The sequence below is a fragment of the Lepisma saccharinum genome, chromosome 23, assembly GCF_977018435.1.
Source record: "Lepisma saccharinum chromosome 23, izLepSacc3.1, whole genome shotgun sequence".
Taxonomy (NCBI): Eukaryota; Metazoa; Arthropoda; class Insecta; order Zygentoma; family Lepismatidae; genus Lepisma; species Lepisma saccharinum.
In genome coordinates, this window is record NC_139251.1 from 27,925,527 (window position 1) to 27,949,473 (window position 23,947).

Here is a 23,947-nt window from a genome sequence, read left to right on the forward strand (position 1 = left end):
TAAGATGGGAATGATGAAATGACAATTACAAACACACAGAGACAGGACATACACAATTCCCATGTAGACTTACATTGTCTGTGGGTCCAGACGCCCGAGTTTCATTAGTTTGCAACGATGCATACGTGGAAGAGGAGTTGACATTTGGGTGCCCTCCGAAGTCACCCTTACACCTCTCGCTCCCGATTTAAAAATAACTGGTTGTGTCCCGCTTTTGTAAATGAACGGGTAGATTGCAGACGGCAGATTAGTGTAGTGGTTACTATTGTTATTGTAAAGCTGAAGAGAGAAGGCAGAAATAGCATGTGGAAGGGACAAAATTTTAAAAAAATGTGGAACGAGGTAGGCATAATGCTGGATACAAGAAGACAAAAAAAAAAGTAGCAAAAGATAAACAGAGAAAAAACAGAAAGGATGATGGGGAAAGAGGAGGAAGAAAAGAAGAGTAAATATATACATCTATATCTGCCCACCAGCTCAATTCTTTTTTCTGCGCCGTCCTTGGCCGGGACTACTTCTTGCAAGACAATAACCACTACGCTATCGCGAAGGTCCACAATGGTGTACAGTTTGAAGTATACCATTGTTTTCTGGTAACCATTCCAAAGTTCAAGCTTTCTGTCTGCGGACATGAGACAGCCACTATAACTGTAAAAAGTTGACCGAAAAAATGACGGTCCAAGACCGTCAATATTCGCTGCCATCCAACTACAGTTAAAAAAAAATGATCGTGACCGTTTTTGAAGTACTAACGTCCACGATATAATTTTGATTTGATTTGATTTATTTTACTTCGCCTTTTGTGCCACTTTTGGCTAATTTGCGAAGATGGAGATGAGTAATAACATGATGAAATTGATGAATGGACACTCACAAACATCCAGGCAGGGATTCGAACCCGGGACCCCTGGCGTCGTTGCGCGATGTTCCATGATAAGTTGCCCTAATTAATGTAATTTGAATGATTCAGATTTAAACAATAAATTTATAGCATAAGCAAGTGTAATTTATAATCAATATATTTATGTTTATGCATGGCAAAAATATTCAAATTTAAATATATAAAAAAAAAAGCATTGTGTACTTTCTTATATAAATTAACAGGCATGCTGTTAAATTTTTAACGATAGAATATTGTTAGTTTTATTGTAACTTCTAATAGTATGGCTGTCAAACTTTTGGAATTGGTTTCTCAAATTAGGTGGCTTAAAACAGGAAAATTGTTTCTTTCCAGTACGTTCTTTGATTCTACAAGAAGGAAAATGAAATGCAAGGTGCACAGTGGCTATATATATCACAGCTTCCGAAAAACCATAAATCACTATACAGTAAAATTCAAGGCGTTCATGAAGCAGGAAAATAATTAGGCCAACGTGGTAATACGGATGTGGACCGTGCGCTACTTTCATTCTTAATATAAAAACGGATGTGTCGCCAATAAACAATATTTGTTCGCTACAGATTATTTCCTTCTCAATATACTTGGAAAACCCACGATAAAGCCTGAACACTTCCGACAAACAAAATATTTTCCATCGAAGTCAACAACCTGTTTTCACGCAGTTCGGAAATCGCATGATCGGCATCCTATAATGCGGAAAATATCAGTTGGCAATTTTCTTTATGGACGAGTAGGTTCGGGGTACTTATGGCGAATAAGGGTTCGACAACGACATGCACGAGTTGCCATCGGTAGCCTTGGATAATCATTAGGTGGCCTGTAATAAGCGAGTTGAATTTTCCTGTTTCAATATTATAGCTCCCTTTCAGTTAACAAGGGATGTCGGTCATCCATGTCAACAACACAGCTTTATATCGGTTGTGTGAGTTTCCCTTTGAAGCTATCGTGACATATAATACATTCTCTGATATTTGCGCGTCTATCCCCCTCACCTATTCTCTCAGAGTGGTTATCACAGCGCGCTAAGATGCCAAGGGTCCAGGTTTCGAATCCCAGCTTGGGCATCGTTGTTCTTTGTGAGTGTCGCTTCATCAATATCATCACTCATCCTTATCTTCGAAATTAGCAAAAAGTGACAGAAATGAGACTACTCACTATTCATCTTTCGATTTGAGATTCGACAGTATTTTTAAAAAACTGAACTCTGGCCCTCGAGCAAAGGTCTACAAGAGCGGCTTTTCGTTGGGTAACATGGGGTTAGAGCATAGGATTCCCTCACCTCTGTTTTCTGGCTTTCTACACCGGAGCGTGATACTACTTCCTTGCAATTAGTTCCCCACGTGTCCTCACAATGCTGGGTGAACAGGAATTTTGGAGCTCCCACCGGAAATTCGAAAACTGGACCGCTCGTGACAGAGGCAAGATGTCAACGTTTGGTTACGTGGAAGCACGAGGAGGAAGCGAGAAATTTTCCCCGCATTCCATCCTAAAATTTCTCTCCATCGCTCCAAAACTACTGGACAGAGTCTGAAATCGGGCAGAATTAGGGATAGTATGGAGACGAAGAAAAAATCATGACGAGACAAACTTCTACAAAATCGAGACGACATAAAGACTTAGTGTCCAAGACTCTCGGTCTCGAATTTGTATTGGATTTCTGTTACCTGCCATTTTTGGCTTATGGCGACGATTAGGCCCACCACCTCTACTTTTTCGATTTTTCAACTGTGAAATTTTTTTGTAAAAAACTGAAAATAAATTATATTGTTCCCAATATTTCTGCATTACTTTTGTTCATAAAATTAATATTGTATCCAACATAGGAGGCAAAACTCACTTGGTGGGTCTATCAGGCACCCCTTTAGGATGAGTTTTATTCGAGACACTCATGTCAGCAACAGTTTAAAACTGATTGGTAATAATAGCTTTTGTAATTATTGTAATTAATACGTAACTGCACATACATAAACAAAGCAACATTTTTTAAAATTAAATATGGTGGTTTTAGTAATTAATAAACAACTAAACTCACATAAACAAGAAAAGAAGCAGTGGTTCGAAAACAAAATGGTTTCTTGAATTTTAGTGATGAAAAGAAGGGTGTGCTCGTGACACCCCCCCCCCCCCTTTCAGGCAACTAAGTTTCCCGCACGGTACGGGTAAGATAGGGTTAAGTTAACGCTTCAGAGTTCCACCAAGATAGTGTTATATCTTAACCTTGTTAACACAAACGCCCGGACCAAACACACCATCCTGCACAGAGCTCACACCTTCACTGTAACCTCGTACGGGTAAGAAGGTTTAACCCTGAATTTGACACTTCTTCCGCCCTATTGGTAGCACATTTCTTGACAGGGACAAAAATGAAGCCGGACAAACCCCACGAATGAATCGCATCTCCATCCTTCATCAACCAATAAGGTTTAGAATGGCGCTCCGCGCTGACCCACATCACTTCCTTGGGCGATCTACTTTGAGGAATCATATGGCGAGCCATGTGATCTCGCCTTCCATCCAATGACTGGCCCTTTAAGAACATCTTACGCCTTTCAGAGACTTGAATGATTGATCTCAAGGTACAGTAGATCGTTTACAAATTGCAATTTTTTTGCTCAAATACCGGGCGAAAAAAAAGAAACAGCTCCTTCCCCTCTCGAGAGTCTTACGGAGACTGTGTAGAAAGGGAGCCTCGCAATTGCTAGGCCAAATCCCAGCCGAGTGAAAGTTTGCCGACAATCCACATCGGCCGCCACTCCATGCGTTGCTGTCTGTCTAGCGGGACGTCTCGTTTGCTGGGAAAACACGTTCTTTTCCACAACGTCACAGTGGAGGAACACACGCGCAGCCCGTAACGAAAACACGAACCTATCCCCCCTCTTATATACAAAAACAGTTAAGTCCACCGCACCTTAGCCTACATCGGTACCCAAGTCAGTGCATCAACAGAGAAAAAAAACAAGACCCCAAGAACTTACCTTCGCCCGATCCGTGGATAACTCCTAGGACGTGTAGCATACAGGACAACCTTGAGTGAACGCGAGCTGACAGCTGGGAAGGTGGTCCGAGACTCAAAACAGTGCAGTGGTGCTTTGAAGAACGGTGCCGCAGGAAACCTTTGTGTAGTGGCAGTGGTGGTTGGTGAATTCTTTTTTAAGTGTGGATACTTTTCGGGTGGTGAAGTGACTATGGTGGAGATGAAGGGCGCGGTGCTTTTGATCGTTATGGTGCTCTTGTTCTCGGGAACCCGAGCGGCAAAAAACAGTCAGAATCAAACTCAAGGAGAACGGATAGGGAGAGCAGGAGGCAGGAATAGGTAAGTACAGTGCATATTTCCAATTAATTAACATCAGCAATTAAGAGTTAAGAACGAGAACATGGAGAAGTTTTTGGTCCGTGTTTCTTCTGGTACAAAATCGACATAATTATACCGAATTGCCAAACTTTGACCTGTTTTTTAACACACCACTCGAAACTACCATCCTACTTGTTTTCCACAAAATAATGTTTACATGTTCCCTCCACTCATGTCATCCGTACAGTCATAGTGAAGATGGTGTGGTCAGCATCATAACTGACGGGAATCGAACCTTGATCGCTCACTTGGGAGCCAGGCATCATATCCCCCGTGTCACCACAGCTTCAATACTTACTACATGACAATCTTTTGCAGCTAGTTCTACTGACGTAAAATGCGGAAACGAAAAAATCAAATCAGCTGCAACAAGTATAAATGCCATAAAACAGAGGCGCCAACATATTTCTTTTATTTATTTATTTATTTTTACATGCAGGGCCACTCGAGATATTCCTCGCGAGCCACATTAAATTGTGCTTACACTAAAGATAAAGCTTCGAAACAAGAAAAATGTAATACTCAGGTGAGTCATACTATTGACATCTCTATCTTAAAGCAAAATTTATTTATTTCGAATGAGTTTTCTGGATATGTCTGAACTAAGTCGTGTGTAAACAGTGGCGCGTGATTGTAAACACGTGCAGAGTCAATGAAGCAAAGGGTAGTTGTTCTCAGTTGTGTAAATAGGCATGGGCTCACAGGGGCCGAGCCGCTAACAAAACTTTCCAAAATTGCACTGCCCCACAAACAATTCTTTACAGAAATAAAACTAGTCATTATTTATATATTTTTGAGTGTTTAACTAGAGAGTGATGTTAAACTTTAGTTGATTGATTTTTTCACGTCATGCAAAGAAATGTAACGGTAATCATCTGAACGTAGGAACCTTATTTTCGAAATCGCAATACCATCAAAAAACAATAATTGTTGTCCTAAATTGCTTATAAGTGAATCAAATAGCTTGCAAAAACTTTTTGAATGCATACTAAGTTCAGTATGTTGTGCTTTGCAAATTACACGTATTGCACATATTTCGTGGAAAACGCTACGTAAATCATAAATCATCTGCTATGAAAAATGGATGTGTTTGGTAATATTCTGCTACCGACTCCATGGCTGGACGCGTTAAATGGCAGACGTTCGATCTCGTCATCGAAAGTCTCGGGTTCGAGTCCCGGCCTGGGCATTGGTGTTCTCCGCTAGTGTCCTTTCATCAATTTAATCAAATCATCACTCATCCTTATCATTGCAATTAGTCAAAATGGCAGAAAAGCGACGCTAAGTAACAAAAATCAAATCAAATCAGCACCACGCTGTCCGCAGGTACGCATTTGTTAGATTGGTGAATGCAACTGCAGGGCACTGCCTGAAATCACCGATCTCAGGAATCGAACCCGGGTCTCCAGCGTGGCAGTCAGACGCCCTAACGACTGGACCACCGCGGCTCCCAACACATACACACACCAATATATTTATACATATTAATATATGGGTACAGTCACAGACAACGATCCCATAAGTCAATATGGTTGCAACCCAGATGTACTCATGACTGTACAGCGAGAAGTAAATTACAATGTTACGGACTTAATGAGAAACACACAAATATACTCATAACTTACACCATATCCTGTAAAGCAACCTCGCATCCTGTATTGCCTCTTGATTCACTACCTGAATTTTCTACAAAAAAGAAATATAATATCAGAAGGGTCTCTCAATGATTTCATAACGACGTCAATTTTGTGACTGTACATTTAACATATATTGGTTATAGCTAGGAAATCCAAAGATCAGAGTTCGATTCCTGGCACGGGCAGAATATTTAAAGGGCATTCTAGCATTACGTGTGTGACATTTCACGCACAAAATGTAAGGTTCTAGACATGAGACTGGATTAAAATATTCGTAATGAACTGATTTTATGTAATATTTTTGTGATGTCTGCTAACAAATGAAAAAAAAATGAGTATTATGACATACCCTGAATACATCAAATACATGTGTGACGTTCTAAATATGTAGCAAAATATTGCTTCATTTGTCTGTGAAGCAAATAAGCTACAGATGCTAATAATTTCTGTTGGTGAAATAAGCAAATTATATGCATTCACAAACCTTAAACCTTAGTGCAATTATAAATACTAATAATTTTCAGATTAATTCATTTTGTTATTTACATGGAACAGGACCACTTTTTGTGGATAATGTGGAATGCTCCTTAAGTGGATTAAATCCCATGTGAAATTGCAATTTTAGTCCCGTTGGTTCTCTCTATGTGCAACCACAAGGCTCTCCTGAATTTTTCTGTTAAGTTAGTTGAGAGATATGCAGATACAGAGACAAAGTAGCAGACATTTACATCACTGTTTAACTTGCACGCACAGCTAGGAGTTTTCCCATTGCATCTCGTCCCACATGAGAATAAGTTACCGCGAAATAATATACAATGCATAATAACGATGTCGGGGAGAACAGTTTGAATCGGAACATGACCTAAGACAATGGGCATGTGAGGAAATTAAGCCAGGCATTTATATTCATAACATACATTTCCCACAGTTTTTTTAGGGATTTTCTACAGAAGGTAATGAGAATATGGTTCTTTTTTGTGCTAGAACTCACGTTATACATTCACTTAACGATATGAACTTGCTCTGAACCGAGAAACTGACACAATAACCTCATCTTAATTGAACGTGTATGTCAAGTTTTGCGTCATACATGTAATCAGCTAGTTTAACTGATGTTGATGAGCGATATGAAAGAAAATGGATGCCATGGGATTATTCAAGCCGTGGGGGAGATCCCTGAGGCGTATGTAACAACTCGTACACCACCCACAACAAACAAGCCCAGAAAAGCGACTGCGAAATTTCCGAAATATTATCTGAAGCGCTCAACCGTTAACTCAGTATCCTACAGCGTCCAGAGTGTCTACAATTTTGTAAAAACAAAATTCGTTGACTGTCTAGTTCCAGACCAAGTCATTAGGACAATTCATGTATTTAAACACGCGTCCAAGAAGGTCACTACATTTTAGCTAAGCAATCACACTTAGAATTCTACTTACGTTTTTAGAATATCCATACATCATGTTGAAAGTAATAACTAGAAGAGAAACTGAACAGAAATTGAATGTTGGATAGACATATCAGGTAAAAAGGTAAAGTGCTCCCCTGTGCTATGCGCCATGCCATGAAGGCGTATAGGGGGTGTGGGGTTAGAGCCCCACACTTTCTTGATCAGGGGTCAAATTTAACGTACTAATTCCCACGTATTGCCTAGTGGTAAGCAAAGAATTATTATTTTAATAAAATATAATTGTAGCATAAATAATACATAATTACAGCAAAATTTAATACATATCAAATATAACCTACAATTGCAACAAGAAAGTGGTAAATGCCACTGGCCACTTACAGTACTAGATTTATAGATGAAAACAGTTCAAAATATGACCCATTTCCTACAGAATGCAATTTCACTCACATTTTTTTTTATCGTTTACTGAAACTCAAAAAAATATTAATTTTGCAAAAATGCTTCTTATTTTAAAAGGTGCAGTTATATAGTAAATTGCAATAATTACAAAAACATCATTAACAAAAAAAGAATAACCAACTATTTACAGTAACTTGCATGAGTGTCATATCGGAACACACATCCTTGGAAGGGGGGCTGGTACGCTCGCCGCGTGAATTTTGAATTTTGCCTCCTACGTGCGTTACGTTACCTTTATGGTCTTAAAAACAAAAGACATTGGGAACATTCTAGGGAACAATGGTATTTTTATTATTATTATTATTTCTATGTTCACAGTTGGAAAATCGAAAAACAAGAGGCGGTAGGTCTGACAGGTCCTCTTCTTGGCTTAAATGAATTTTGCAATATTATGAAGAGTTAGGCGCAAAAGGGTTGGCCGCGGTGGCTCAGTCGGTAACGCGTCTGACTACCATGCTAAAGGTCCCGGGTTCGATCCCCGGCCGGTTCAAATCCGGGAACTTTTCTAACGATGGAAGCGGCCCCGGCGCCCACCCAGCGTCGAATAACATGGGTACCTGGGGTAAAACCCTGGGGGGTAAAGGCGGTCAGGGGCGTGATGCTGATCACATCACCCCCACTCACGACCGGATCAAGAAAGTGTGGGGCGTTACCCCCACACCCCCTATACGCCTTCATGGCGTGGTGCTAAGCACAGGGGAGCACTTTACCTTTTTTTTTTTTAGGCGCAAAAGGTGAAGTGAAAAAACATGCCCATTCGGCAGAAGACGATAAATGTATGAAAATAGAAAATATCAACTTTTTTACACAAACAGTCAGCACACATACATGAGCTTCTTGTAATTATTTCCTTCCCACCCCGAAGAGAAGAAAATATAACAATGCGAAAACTGTTATTCAATCACGAGAGGAAAAGGAATTCTTCTCATACTGATTTCATAACACACACTGAACACAGCTTACCATTGTCACGCTTCGTTTGTTCCAAATACACTGCCACCACTAAACCACTGACACGATTTCAAGTCGCTCTTTCCATCCAAAGATGAAATGAGGGAAGACAAGACAAAAAGATGGCTGTTAACTTCAGCAATAAGTTCTTTGAGGGATCGAAATTACATGTCTTATTACCACGAACGAACACGCAATAGTCGAGAGACGGAATCTTGTCGAACGAGGCACGATTTGGCTTTGATTATATCTTCCGTGCATAAACTATGCAAAATATACTGTTTGCGAGGATAGAGGGTCGATATTTTCGATGTCGATAAAAGTTTATCACCAATTTATTTGAAGGCAGTATTCAATTTATTGGTTATTTAATTGGTCTTTCTGAGCGAGCTCCAAATTGTGAACGGACAGAGTGGATGGATGTACGAGGGGAAGATCAATGAAAACTATTTTCCTTCTTTCTATCTATCTAGTAGATTTCTGCATGAAGGGTTGCACATTTTTTTTTGCATTTTACCATACAGCTATTGCTGACCTATATATATTTTCAAATCTGAGTTGGTGCCTGTATGCATCAACAGGAATAATCATCTTTGGGATACATGTGCAGTCACGTATGACCCACTGTGAAGGTCTTTCCACCCATCTGCCTGCAAACTGAGGCCACTGTCGAACTTCCTCCTTCATTCGCAAACTTGCTTTTGTGGTAAGCATGCATAGAGATGAAATTTCATTTACAGGAGATTTTTTTATAAGTCTTAAGCTTGCAGGGGCAAGAAACCAATGCTTTTCGCTGAGGCAAGCGTGTGGAGGAGAGGGCCATGTATAAAATGACAAAAATTGTATTTTGAAGTTCACTTCATTAGTGTGCAGCCTTGAGGTCGTTTTGTAAATAACATTTTGTACCTCATGTACGAGATGTGAGCTGTAGTATAGAGAATTTCCTTTAATCCTTAGGGTTTTCATTGGATTCTCCCTCTTATACATGTGAAAATTAGAGAGAAAATCAATGAATTCATGTACGTATATGACACATATATTATTGAATATCTAAATTACTAACTGAAACACACGTGAATTCCTTGATTTACAGAATTCTGTATACGTACATAATTGATTGATTGAATGAATTGGTGTTTTAAGTTCACTTTATGCACAGCAAGGCTAATCGGGACTGGACCTACAGTTTAAAGTGGGTTCCGAACCATGTGCCTCCACCGGGAATCGAACCCAGGACCCCTTGATTACAAGGCGACGACGGTAAATTCTGTATACATTTCCCCATTCCAGTGCTCCAAATGGATATCCTCCTTACTTCCTTTAAAGCATAACTGGCATTCAACTACTATGTCGCCGATGTATCAATTTGTCGGATGAGCCGTTGCATGATACAATTGAACATCGGGGGAAAGTTGAAAAAAAAATGGCAGTATTTCACGGTTTCAGAATGACGCAAAGAAATATTTAACGTGTGAAGCAACGCCGTGTTGCGTGCGGTTTAAGGAATTCAAGAGTGAAAACATGCACTATGCCCTGACACAAAAACTCCCTCGCCGAAAAAGAAGCATTGTATTCCCACGGTGGAGAACTCATCATTTCGACCACTGAACTTATTCTCATATGCTGGAGAAACATTATTTTAAAAGATTACGTGAATCTCCATTTTTATTCTAGGTGAGACCTATCGTTAAAACGATAAGCTGTTGTGAATCAGTTTGCCTTCCACTTACACTACCACCTGGTAATTGACGTGCCACAAGTTCCATTCCCAGCTCCGGAACATGATTGATTGAAACGAAAATAGGGGACCAGTCAACAACTTCTTATGTACAAGGCCTGCGCCGAAAGTCTTGTTTACGAGCTACGTCATCGATGGTAGGCCATGGATCACAATATATTATAGCATTACAGTCGCAAATGTGTGTTAAATAGGCGAAAAATTGGACCTCCCTGATGGCGCAGTGGTAGCGTCGTCGCATTGTAATCAAGGGGTCCAGGGTTTTATACCCGGTGGAGGCATCCCACTTTAAGCTGTAGGTGCAGTCCCGATTAGCCTTACTGTGCATAAAGTGGACTTAAAACACCAACTCAATCAATCAATAGACGAAAAATTAACTTACTTCGAACACAAGTGTATCTGGTGTGTGTCCGAAGAAACTATATAAACACACATTTTCAACTGTGGTACTAATATAGTGTCATGATACAACCTATAACACATGACGATGCATATTAAAATAGTCTGTGCAGAAGTTGTATTTAGGCTAAGAAGGTGCTGCAGTCATAACAGGGCTGACGAATTGTTAAGAAATGTATAACTCGTCTTGCTAAGATGAACTACTTATCAAGACTAATATCCATAAAAGTATCTGAGTACTAAAATGGTCATATTTATGATAGAAGCTGAGGTTGTGTGAGGCACTAAGTACACATAAGGACAAAACTGAACATCCCCGCAAAGCCCCAGTGAGATTCTCCCGGGGGGAATTTTGAGGGGTGAACTAGGAAGGCACTTAGAAGTGTCAACGTACCTTCCACAACGTGGGAACTGCTTTCTTGCAGTCTAACGAGGCTCCTTTCCCTGGTTTCACAGCCAGTATAATTCTTTGTGGAATCTGTTCTGAATGTGTGTGCTTGTCGCTTCATTCGTTCCATTTTATCACCATTCACCCTTGCAGTCGCCATTAGTCGCAAGTGGATGAAGGCGCCATAAAGGATATTTCACACCAAAGCGACATGTGTCGTGTGCCACGCGAGGACGGACCAATCAAATGCTGGCTAATGCAGAGCGTGAAAAGATGCTATTAATTGGTTCGGTCCCAAGTTCAAGTTGACATCTATCCGTGTTGCATATCACTTAAGTGATAAATTTCTCCAATAAAAAGGTGCTCAAAGCCGTAGTAAACACTACCAATTTGTTAATTATGATTACCAAAAAGCTTAAGCAAAATTGTTTGTTAACCCAAGCAAATGAGTTCTTTTCTGTGCTCAAATTGCACAAGGCTCGGCTAACCAGTAGTCCAATAAACAGCAGTGACGCCACTAGGTGGCACATATTTTCCACCTTCAGCAACCAAAGGATGCTGAAGACTTAAGGGGTGAATGTGAGTGTAAGGTCGATTAACTTCAACTCGGAAGGTAGCCTCGGATTGCCTTCATTGAAGCTTTAAATTTATGCGCAATAGCAGTCTTGTTCCTTGTTGCCGCACAGTCTCATAACTTGTCTGGTTCGCCTGTAAAGAGTTGGAGGATATCCAAGCACGGTTCCGTTGGTTTTTGTCTTCTTTTTGGAGTCTCGGGAACGAGACCAGTACAAGCACGCAAATTGCGGTGGTTTATAAGAGTTATGTCACAATATGGTCTGTCGTCAGCCTTATAGAAATCGTAGGATATTGATCTTCGTTCACGGTGCACTGATCAATCAGGATGTATTCCCCGTTCGAGCTTGTTAGCCGCGTGCCTTTCCAATGTTATTTTCCCTTCTCGGGTATGCAACGTGACCTTCCAGTAAAGTTGAAAATGTTGTGGGCGTGCGCGCAAGGAGGAAATACTTGTTTATTGCGAGAAATGGCACTAACCTCAATACCTGTTTGGATTGATTGATTGATTTAGTTTATTTTACTTCGCGTTTTGTGCCTCTTGGCTAATTTGCGAAGATGGGGATGAGTGGTGAAATGATGAAATTGATGAATGAACATTCACAAATAACCAAGCCCGGGCGGGATTCGAACCCGGGACCCCTGGCGTCGCAGCGCGATGTGCTAACCACTCGGCCACAGGGTCCGGCTAATACCGGTTTGGAATAATAGTGGATGCAAGAAGAGTCAACTACATGGTGTGATATGTCTTTTGTTGGCAGGTCTAGTATATCTACAGGGTGAGTCAAAAGTCAGGTTAGAAAGGGATTTATAGTTTATCTTCAATGTGTTCACCTTGAACATCAATGCATTTGTACACGCGACGTTTACAGTTCTCCAGAACATTTTGCAGAACGTCCTTCATAATCATGTCTGCACATTACACAATGCGTTCATTCAGATGCTGCATGCTCTGAATCTTAACTGAGTAGACGAGCGCCTTTAAATGACGCCAAAGGACAAAAATCCACTGGTTTGGAGACTGCGGTGGCCACTCAATGGGACCACGGCGGCCGATCCATGCACCAGGAAACTGGACATTCAACCATTCACGGACAATTAAGGAGACAAGGAAAACTACCTATGTAACCTGACTTTTGACTCACCCTGTATATCCACACGGTCTTTTTTCTGACACGTTGTGTCCTTTCATTAATTTCATCATATTTTCACTCATCCACATCTTCACGATTAGCCAAAAGTGACAGAAAAGCGAAGTGAAATAAATCAAATCAATAATGCGACAAACAATACATGTCTAACCAAGTGTTCGAACATGGAACCTCTGGCTTCGTAGCGCCTTACCATGACCACAACCCCAAAAAGTTGTATGTTGAGGTTGCTCTACCGTTTGTTTGTTTTCATCTATAGGCCTACTCCTGTATTTGGGGCGGTGTAAGGGAGTTTTCAGACCAACATTACTCGAGGCACGTATCAGTTGAAAACGAGTCTACAGAAATGAATGCAACCTTCCATACCGGAGTGACGCAACAAGCTGATGTGCCGCTTAGGTTGGGTCGTTTCTTTCGATAGTGTGCATCGTGTCGCCTGTTTGTCGCGTATAGGCAGTGAATGCTTCTATTACAGACTAGAGATATGTACCCGTGTCAACTGTCACTTCGGTGTGAAACCCACGTGTCGCCTATTACTTGTAAGGGGTTACATTTGCTCTCTTCCACGCTGTACACGTTGGAAACTGTATGCCAACGAGTTTTCGCAAACTGGACTCAGTACAAAAAAAAAAACCCTGCATATATGTTTCTGTTTGGCCACCAGAAACTACTTTTTGGTTATTGCAAACAAACTTTTACTCTGTGTGGGCACATTGTATTTATATATTTTTAAAAACGGCACTTCTTGCCGGCCATGTTCCAACATGGCGAGCAAAGATCCAATAATATTTTCTCGCACTTACTTATCATCATGCATTTACGGTCGTTTCTAATGTATTTTACATCTCTGACATTCCTTTTCTATTTTTGTCTTCATGATATTCCAATTTTCCATGGAACGGCATTCTCTAGTATGGTGGGTCAGGCTAGAGGGTTTTGATATCTTTATCATATATTTCTGGACATTTCTAAGAGATTTATTTGGAACTTTTTTCCAATTTTGTTTCAAAGATACATGAATTTTCAATGTAGTGACCATTTGTCAATATGGCGGAAGAAGCTCAAGCAGGATTTTTAATGTCATTCCTATTGGAATTCTCTTCCAATACTAAATGCCCTTGTGAATTGGGTTTCTGCGAACCTGCCCCCCAAGAACGTCCTAATCAAGTACACCTTGCAGAATCCGCGAGCGAAACCATGCACCACTTAGCATGCACCAGGGCGTACATGCTCGATAAGCGACGAGGACATTAAGAATCTTGGGTAATCCATGTCATTAACGCGCTTGCAGATCAACTCGAGTTACGTGGGAGGAGCTGTTGACGCATATCCGCCCTGATACCGTCACCGCTGAAGGCAGCTCCTCAAGCACATAGAGACAATTACCTGATATGGAGGAGTCCACGGCACGAGGGAGGAAACCGGTCTTCAGCGTGTGCTCGGAATTAACAGAGGTGTCCGTGCAGGCAGGGTAACTGTTCCTCAGCTGACTGAAGCCGGTAATCCTCTTGTACTTTTTCTTTCTTTCTGTACTCATCAAACTCTTCTTCCCCCTTCTCTCAGCTTTGCTTGGGGATATGTGCCATAGCCTATCCTAAGCAGGAAAGTATTGACTTGGGCAGTGAGCCAGTAGGGCACAGGCAGCATGGCAAATGAAGCCCCAAGCAACACGCTAAACAGTGTTTTTTAAGAAGCAACTGAGTTACATTTACAGCTACCTGGTTCAAAAAGTAACAAATTGCACGAAATCCATGATCAATAATTGTAATAAAATACATATATGAAGATTTAAATGTGTTTTGTTTGTTTGATTTGTTGTTTCAAATTCACTTTATGCACAAAAAGGCTAATCGGGACTGGACCTTCAGTTTACAGTGGGATCCAAACCACTGTGCCATGTGCCTCCACCGGGTATCGAATCCAGGATCCCTCTTAAATGTGTTCTATTTATGGCTTTGGTACGAAAGCCTTCACATGTTAATATTAGTACAACAATTTAAAAAAATGATGCAACAAAACACTAAAGTCTTCAGAAATGCCGAATTGTAAATTCCAAATTTAGCATGCAACGAGGCCTAGCTTACTTGCCATAGGAGATTCCACCAAAATTCTTTCACTTTAAGAGAAGACACATAGTTGGTAATTTTAGCTCTTAACCCACGTTGCAAATACTGAAGTCAACAATGTAACTGTCGTAAACAAACTGTTGATAACGTTACTTCTATTACAAAAAGTAACCGTTACAGTTGCAGCTACTTAATTTTAAAAGAAGCTACTGTAGTTACAGTTAGAATATCTCAAAAGAAATAACTAGTTACGTCCAGACACCGATGCAGAATCAACTATATCAGTTCTAACTTATTTGTAACTGAACTCCATGGCGGTACATTCCCTTGAGGGCCAGGATCTTCAAAGCGGCTTATCTTTGGATGATGCGTGGTCAGAGCTTCGAGACCACTGTTGGCGATTTCAAGTTCCTCCCCAACTGTCCTCAGGGTCGACATTTAGGACTTCCCACCGGGGTTCGAATCTGAGAGCTTCGCATTAAAGGTTTCACTTACAGACACCTAGTTAATAAGATCAGGACTTACATTTGTGAAATATTAATACCCTCTGAAAGTGCAACAGCCATATTTTATACTCATGGATTGTTCCAGATTCATGAATATTTATATAAAGTTCCCAGACTTTTTTTTAGTCATGGATAATTATTTTCTGATTAGAGTGAACCTTGTATGTCCATACAACTTGATGCACAATTAAACTTCCTTTTTATGGGAATTTTACTTGCATTTATTTAGTATACACACTAATTTTAATTTCATGTTATTACGCATTTCTAATTTGTTTTACAATTACGAAACTTTCCATTCTTTCAGAACATTATTCGAAAAAGGGCGTGCTCTCTCTTCTTCTTACGATCTAAGACCAATACTTTACGTCTACAGATATAATGTTATTGATCTTTAAGCTCGAAACAAATACAAATATCTCAGAACATTAATTACTGTAGATAATAATATTAAGGAGGCAATAAAAGAATATCAGCAAAAAACCAAAGCTATGCAATGCTAAGAATGTTCAAGTTGCGAAGTCTGAGTGGAAGATTGAAATTCATGCGTAGTGGTGAAGCCAGTGGTATCAATCATATCGCAGTTTCTTAACCGGCAGGCCACTGCCTGTACCGGGCGCTGGCGTCAATTATGCCGGCTTGCGAGTTCTCCTTGATTTTGCGACTTGCAGTCCACGCTGGCAACCGCCTGGAAAGATGGCATTTCGTTCGGGGTTCACTAGCGTTAAGAGGAAATCCTTTCTCGCCGTTGCTGGTGAGAAATCAAATCTGCTGAGAGGGGACTGTCACCCGTGCAGCCTCCAAATTTGGATTTTAACGGTTGGTTCTTTCTCGAGTTAGAGCCGAAATGTAGAAGCGACTTGCAGTCTGAGCTGGGAATCACCTGGAAAGCCTAGACATAATCGAACTAATACTCTGCTATGCCATAATGTATTTATTAATGTTAAATTTCAGGGTACATATTAATTAAAGTATACAATTTTAAACAATCAGAAAGCTATTTACGAGTAAAATTATTGTGATCGGGGCATAGACTTTTAAAAATATATATATATATATATATATATATATATATATATATATATATATATTTATCGGGCAGCGGGCTCACAAAGGTTGAGAACCACTGCCATCTGGGGTGGAGACTTGGACTCTTGTTCGGGCAGACGAACACCTGCGGAGATGGGAAAGAACCATACTAATCACAGTATACGACAATGGCGAATTAGGAACAATGACGAAATCAGAGGTCTGTACAAAAAAACTCTCATATAGTCTTGATATAAAAAGCATGAGACTGAGGTGGCTAAGGCGTGAAGAAAGAGCAGTCAAGAAAATCTACAGAAACCAAGAGCAAGAAGATAGGAAGGAGGATTGCTGTAAGAAGGTGAAGAATTAGAGTAGAAGAGAATGAGAGGCCAAAGCCCATCAAGGGCTGTAGCTACTTAAGTAAGCAATCAGTTATGTATTCTTGCACCATAAGCATCGTCATCCAGATAAGTCACCTAAAGGTTTCCTCTTTTAGTTGACAACTTGACAAACAGAACTTTTCCGCTAAGCTCTTTTGAGGCTCTATGGCCTAAACCATTTTCTTGGTGTGCTTCGTGAAGTTCCACAAGCACGTATTACGGTCATACGTGGCGTGGTTGAATCATTTGGGTGGAGATCGACAAAAACTTGACTCGCCAGTTCACTGAAAAGTGAAGAGAAATTTATGTTGCAGTTTGGAAGCAAGCTGAAAAACAGTACTTGCAATTTTGTAAACAGGTCTGTGCTTATTTGAACATTCTGCGGTCGCTGTTTACAAGCTAAGTCCAGACTAAAGATTGCCACCAAAGTTATTATACCCTTAAATACAGGGTGGTGAAAAAGTAAAATACTTCAGTGAGGAAGAGGAGAACAACCAAAGAAATTAGCTCAGTTATTTTCATACCCAAAAACATTCAAAACACTTGAAGGAAATTCAGGGGTACCCGCAATATCGACTCGCTCAGTTCCCCCCAATGCGTTACTCAGGACTTCAGGAGTTATTGTTGCAATGACTTTCGCTATTCGTTGTTTAAGTTCAACAATGTCACGAACCTTGGTTGCATAAACACAGTCTTTCACAAACCTCCGCAGAAAGAAATCAAAAGGTGTCACGAATATTTTCTTTAACGGTTGGCATTTTCATATTGACTACTAACCCGGTGGAGGCACACAGTGGTTCCGATCTCACTTTAAACTGTAGGTCCAGTCCCAATTAGCCTTGCACGATGCACTATGGTCATCTAGTGGTGGTGGTCAACTCAAAAAGTCTGGGGAAGATATGTGACTTGCTGCATAATACCGTTCGATAAGTTATTTGGTTCTTCTACTGTTTGTCACTGAAATGTAATTATTTTAAAGTTTCTTTAATGCTGTGATGATGGCTATCATGATTATGTTTCGGGTTCATCAGACCCAATTCTGCTCTATTCAAGATTTTTTTCCTGAGAATTACGATTATTCAAATTTGGAACACACACACATATTGATTTTTAACCAAATACACACAGATTCTCATTCATCATGCTACGAAGAACTCGAATTTGGAACGCATTGGTGATCGAACACCATAGTCTGTTACTGTTGATGAAAAAGCCGAAGATAATGATTAATGTATTATTTATTTATTTATTTCGAACATACAGGCACATGGCCAATTACAGTGTTCGAACATAAAGCAGCATACATACAACCTTACTGGAACCGGTGATGACAATTACAAGAGCGGCTAACTTCAATGTGTATGTGTGTGTGTGTGTGAGAGAGAGAGAGAGAGAGAGAAATGGAAAAATTTCCACACAATACAAAGCATTAGTATTTCATCTAACTAAACCATCAAGCGGTAAACGCTTTTGAAAATATTGACGACTTATTTATCTGCAGTAGTAGTAGTAGTAGTAGTAAAAAAATAATAACACCACCACCATCGGGGTCTGAGACAAGACGACACAAAGAAATAGGATCAAAAGGTAACGATGGCCAGAAACCGCAAAGGACAGGCGGTGTGAGCCAATAGTAAACAACAACAACCGTTCGTAGTTAGAATAGAGGAAATTGGACTTGAATAGATAATATAATGTAAGAATCTTTGGCTGGTGTGTGTGAATGGAGACACACAGAGCTTCTAACACGTCGCGAAAATCGGTTACTAAAACATGCTGATGGCATCAAACTTAGCCCTCCTAACAACTAACATGCATTATTTTCACAATTACAATCCAAACAATGCCTTCGTTGTTAGGTTAGGAGGGCAGGTTTAGTGTTCTTAGCAACCGATTTTCGCGACGTGATAGGAGCTGAAGACAGACACATTGGTTGGTGGATTTGATTAACATTACCTGCCGCACTGGTGAGTTAACCAGAAGGGGAGGTGAGTGGACTATGGAAGACACGGAACACGGAAATAATTGGGACCGTTTACAGGAGTAACTCCTCTATTGACTATTCAACGTTTCTGCTGCAATGTGCTAAGCTGGACGAGGCCAAAGATAGAAGAGAAGTGAACCGAGCAGCATCTAGCGGGAGTTTCAGCAACTTTGATGCCCTGCCTTCGAGTTAAGAATTTTGGCCTTTTTCCCTTACGCTTGTTGCGTAAGCACTATATTGATGAAACACCTTTTTCACACATCTGCCGTGTTACTAGAAATTCCCTATGATGCATGGCCAGGTTGTTAAGCAAACAAGAGAAGTGCATGACAGAGTCAGATATACACAGATGTAAAGTCGACCTACATCTAGATGAAGTACTTAATTAACTGATAGTATGTGAAGTTACATTTATTCTTATGGATCAAGATGCGGCAGTTTGTGGATATGTCTTCTTGGCTTCCTTTGACCTGCATTGTGGATTGTAGGGTTTCGATGGTGAGGCTGTTTCGTCCAGAATTTTTTTTTTCTCTGCATAAAGTCGATCATGTCACGTATCTGTCTATTTGAAACGTATCTATCCACTTGCATCTGTTAATATTGACATCTACCTTAAATTTTATCACAAAACGAGTCAGATTACATGCAAAAGAACCGGTATTAGGAAGGTATCAATTTGGTTTATGCCTCCACAGAAGCCTACAGTTGCTCAACAGCTCAGACGGATGTCATCAAATGCAACCTGACATTAGCGAAGAGGTGAAAATATGCATTCCCTTCACGCAACACTGTAATATGCATTAGCCTCTGCAAATGACAGCTTTCTTCAAAATGGCAAGCAGGATTAGCACAGCCGGACACCGCTAATAACCAGCAATTAATGTTGCTTCCAAAGATAACGTTGCACATAACAGGAACGGCAAGGAGACTTGGAGGATGATCCAGTGACGTAATGTCTCCTCCCCCTTCATTATTCAACTCTCCCCTCTCCCCATCCTCTCATTACCCGGCACTGCGAACCTAATCACACACCTCTCGCTATCACGGAATGATTTATCAAGCGGATCGCTCGCTCTCCTCCGAAGGCAACACATGTGGATTACATATTGCCAAAACTTTTCAAGATATGGCCTATCTGCCTCAGAAGCGTCTTCAAGCGAACCGCCCCTCCTGCTCTCAGTGTTGCCAACACTTAGAACACGAAAGCAGCTAAACAGCCGGAAAGTACATGTAATGACTTGAAATCGAAACCAAATACATGACTCAGAAACGAATAACTTTTCGTTTGTGCAAATGAACAATATTGTATTTATCTGAAGTAAGTCTCGAAGCTTTCCTGGCGACGAATTACGGAAAGATTCTCTCGGACTATTGACCAGGCGAGTTGCGGAAAGGATTCCAAGCTTTCGAGAGCTACCGCCACTCTCATCTTTAGGGTAGAAGTAGCAAAGATGGGAGTGACGTTAGCTCTCGAAAGCTTGGAATCCAACTCACCTGGTCAATAGTCCGAGAGAATCTTTCCATCAATGTCTCTATCTGCTTCATAGTGTTAGTTACTGAAATATTTAGTAAAGATAAATGTAAATGAATACTTATATATCTATCATAGTAGTATTCTATTTTTTGTTTGTCTGTATAAGTTTCGCGGGTTGAGTGTTATAGCAGCCACAGGATGAACTTCGCACATAAATAATTTAGAAATAAAGGATTTCAAATTCTAATAAGTACATAAAAATCACTAAATATAAAAGTGCATGTCAAAGTAAACAGAAACAAAAAAAATGCTTACATAACAATCGGGCACGAGTATTTCGACCATAGGCCTATACGTTTTTCTTATGTAGCATGCATCTGGCATTGTAATTAATTCATAAAAAAATATTTTTTAAAAAAAGTATTCCTGCATATAGAGCCTTTGGAGCTCACCTAACCTCGAATCAATGGGTACCGGGATGCAACCCTGCGTCCGGAGCGTGCTGCTGATCACATCAGAATGTGTCGCACTACACTCTCTATGTGCCTTCATGGCTTCATTGACAGTACGCAGACTAACGTACAGTGGAATGTAAAAAAAGTACCAGACAAATTGTAGGGTAAAGGACGGGCAGTTCGCCACCAAAATGCTTTTCATTTTTTCCTTCTAAACGAGTTGGGGGAGAAAGACAAAATTTATACAATACAAAAAGTAGTCATTGTGGATTATGAGGAATATAACATAAATACTGTGTTACTTATACTTATGACGTAATATTAAAAATACTAAGATGAGAAAAAATGGCGAAATTCCCGACACATGCTTGGAAATTCGCCATATAACTTATTTATCATTTTATCGTCAGTTTAAGTGTATGAAATACCAAGTAGTTGTCAATAAGTCAGACAACAAAGTGTAAAAGACCTACAAATGACAATACAAAACTGCTTAAAAAGATACAATACAAACATGTTTAAGAAACATAGGCCTAAATGTTCATATGCATTGTGAACAAGTTGTGTGTGAAAGATCGCCTGTAGGAAGGGAAATCAGACACATTTTCTGTTACTGTGGCGAATTTACCAGCAAATGAATAGTCAAAAGAAAACAACTTATGTTTACTTGTATATGCACGCTTTCCAAAGCAAATCTTTTCACGACATTCTTAAGGTTTGAGGTTACGATATCAATAATTAAATGGAAGAAAAATAATTATTATCTGCCACGAAATGACAATTACCAACGTAGTATTGAAATTCGGCACCTTTCTTTGTCTTCTGTGTAGAGTCAACTGTGCATTGCAAACTGTACTGCTTGCTTGATAGTTCGCTCACCACGCTGTAGTTTTCAGTGGAAACAAGGCACATGTTTCTTGATTTTTTACAGGCATCAGTGAGTGTTTCCAACCTATAGTTTCTATCTACGATTACAAAAAACACAAGTACGGCGAAATTTCCAACATGGCGAACATCCCTTCTTTTACCCTACATCACAATTTTTATTAATTTTCTCTTTCCATTCTACGAGTTTATAAGGAATGGAATCGCTATGATGCTGGTGCAGAGTTGCCAGCTCTTATCTTGGACTTTTTTTTTCTAATTATTGAACTTTGAGGTGCGCGAAACAGTGAATAAAAAGTGTCGCAGGTAATTTGCCCGGTAATAGTTATGCATCCTCTGTACTTGGGATGTGAACGGCTAGCTCTGGAGGTACACTGCCACGAAGAGGTGGTGGCAACTCCAAAGAGCACGTTTTGCATCCCCGTTTAGGGACTCTTCGTTAGAGCTGACAACTCTGCTTCCTCATACCTCCAAAAGGTGGCAGGAGGGAGAAGGGGAGGGGGGCAGAAAGAAGAAATGCTCGCTTGACTGTTCTGATTATTCAGCGCTCACGGGGCCAAGGTTCGGAACCGTACTTCAAGATTTAAGCAACTGCACAACCCTTGATTGAACGGTGGGAGGACAGTCTCATGTCAAAAAGCAGAACGGCACGCATTTGCGAATCGGACCAACGGTTATTTCTTAAGGCTCTCATTCACGGGAACACCAACACATTCATTATCCAGCCCTCCCCCTTTCCCTTGTATATATTACATTTGAGCACACACCCACGCATCTGGACCTGCACACTGTTACCACCTTGGTTTCTAAGACACCAAACTTGGCTCTTTTGTATTCATGTTTTGCTTCTAAAATCAGTGACTTTTAAAGCCCCACAAGGAAGCTACAAGTATGTCCATTTTGAAAGAAGCATCCATTTGGAAATCAGCAATAAATAAGTAATGATGATTACTTTTTCATATCTTCTTTTCCTTTGTATCAAGGTCACTTTGAAAGAGTAGGCGCAGCCGAATTCGATCACGGTGGGAGGCCCAAAAAAATTGTCTGTATTGTTTTGATTGATTGATTGATTTTACTTGTCTTTATTTTACCCTTGGATAATCGCGAAGATGAGGATGAATGATGAAAGGACACAAAGAAATCCATGCCCAGGCCGGGACCTCCGGGCGTCGCGGAGACCGGCTAATGGTTGATAAGAAATATATTAATCTCCCAAGGATGGACTAGTTATAAAGTAAAATACTAAAAGAAGTGCATACATTCTTTACACACACAGCGATTGCGCGAAGGGCACTTGCACGCCTTCGATACGCCACTGGATCCAATTTGGCTCTTTTTACTAATCCGGCTTGCCAACACTGTAAACCGAGCATGTGCAAACACGCCAGACACCGAGCAGACCACATTGTCGACCGATCACTTTCACTTCCCTGCTAACAAAGTGCAAGGCAATGTTAGATGAATGCTACAACAGCCTATTCGTGCCCGGCGGCTTTGTTAAGAATGAATAGGCCTTATTCCGGGCGAAATATCTCGAACGCACCGAACATTTGTCTTCTGGAGAAAACAAAAGCGCCCATTAGCTCTTGGGAGAAATTAATTGATTCGCTACGTATCATGGGAGCTGCATCAGTCATGGCCAATCTCTCCATGCCCGAATGAAATAAAGGACTTCGTGCCGTCCTTGTCATTCTAATTGACATCGTGCGATTATAATGTATGAAAGATACTTTTTCATATATCTTATGGCATTGAGAAATTAAAAGGAACTGAAACAAAAAAATGCATAAAGTCTGTAGGTCAGATCAAATGTTTAAATACATAAAGAAATATGCATTAAATTGATTGATTGATTGATTTGGTGTTTTAAGCAGGGTTGTTCAAGGTCCAGGAACCTATAAATTCTATTTGGTTCCGCTGCAGGACAGGAACATCTTATTAATGCCCAATTTAAATTCGGTCCAAGTTGGGTATTGTTTCGTTGAAAAAAGGTTAATGGACCATATTTAAATAGATCCGGATAAAAGGTTCCTGGACCGAATTGAAATACTTTACAGATAAAAAGGTTCTTTACGGTCCAGAACACATTTACGCTTGCTGATTTTTCTCTCCTGGACCGGAATTGAATTCATTTAAAATTCCTGGACCTTTGACAACCCTGGAGTTTTAGGTACACTTTATGCACAGTAAAGCTAATCGGGACTGGAC

General features: G+C 40.3%; 2 protein-coding genes across 5 annotated transcripts in view; one reads left to right on the forward strand and one right to left on the reverse strand.

Annotated features, from left to right (window-relative positions):
- The window catches only part of LOC146005271 (uncharacterized), a 544,895-nt gene that overhangs the window by 288,731 nt on the left and 232,217 nt on the right, over window positions 1-23,947 (reverse strand). The window lies entirely within an intron of this gene.
- Window positions 3,518-23,947, forward strand: part of LOC146005273 (uncharacterized) — a 218,900-nt gene continuing 198,470 nt past the window's right edge. Inside the window, exon 1 of the mRNA XM_083144389.1 lies at window positions 3,518-4,214. Within this exon, the coding sequence (XP_083000515.1) occupies window positions 4,087-4,214 (128 nt within the window). The 5' untranslated portion in view covers window positions 3,518-4,086. The remainder of the gene's footprint in view (window positions 4,215-23,947) is intronic.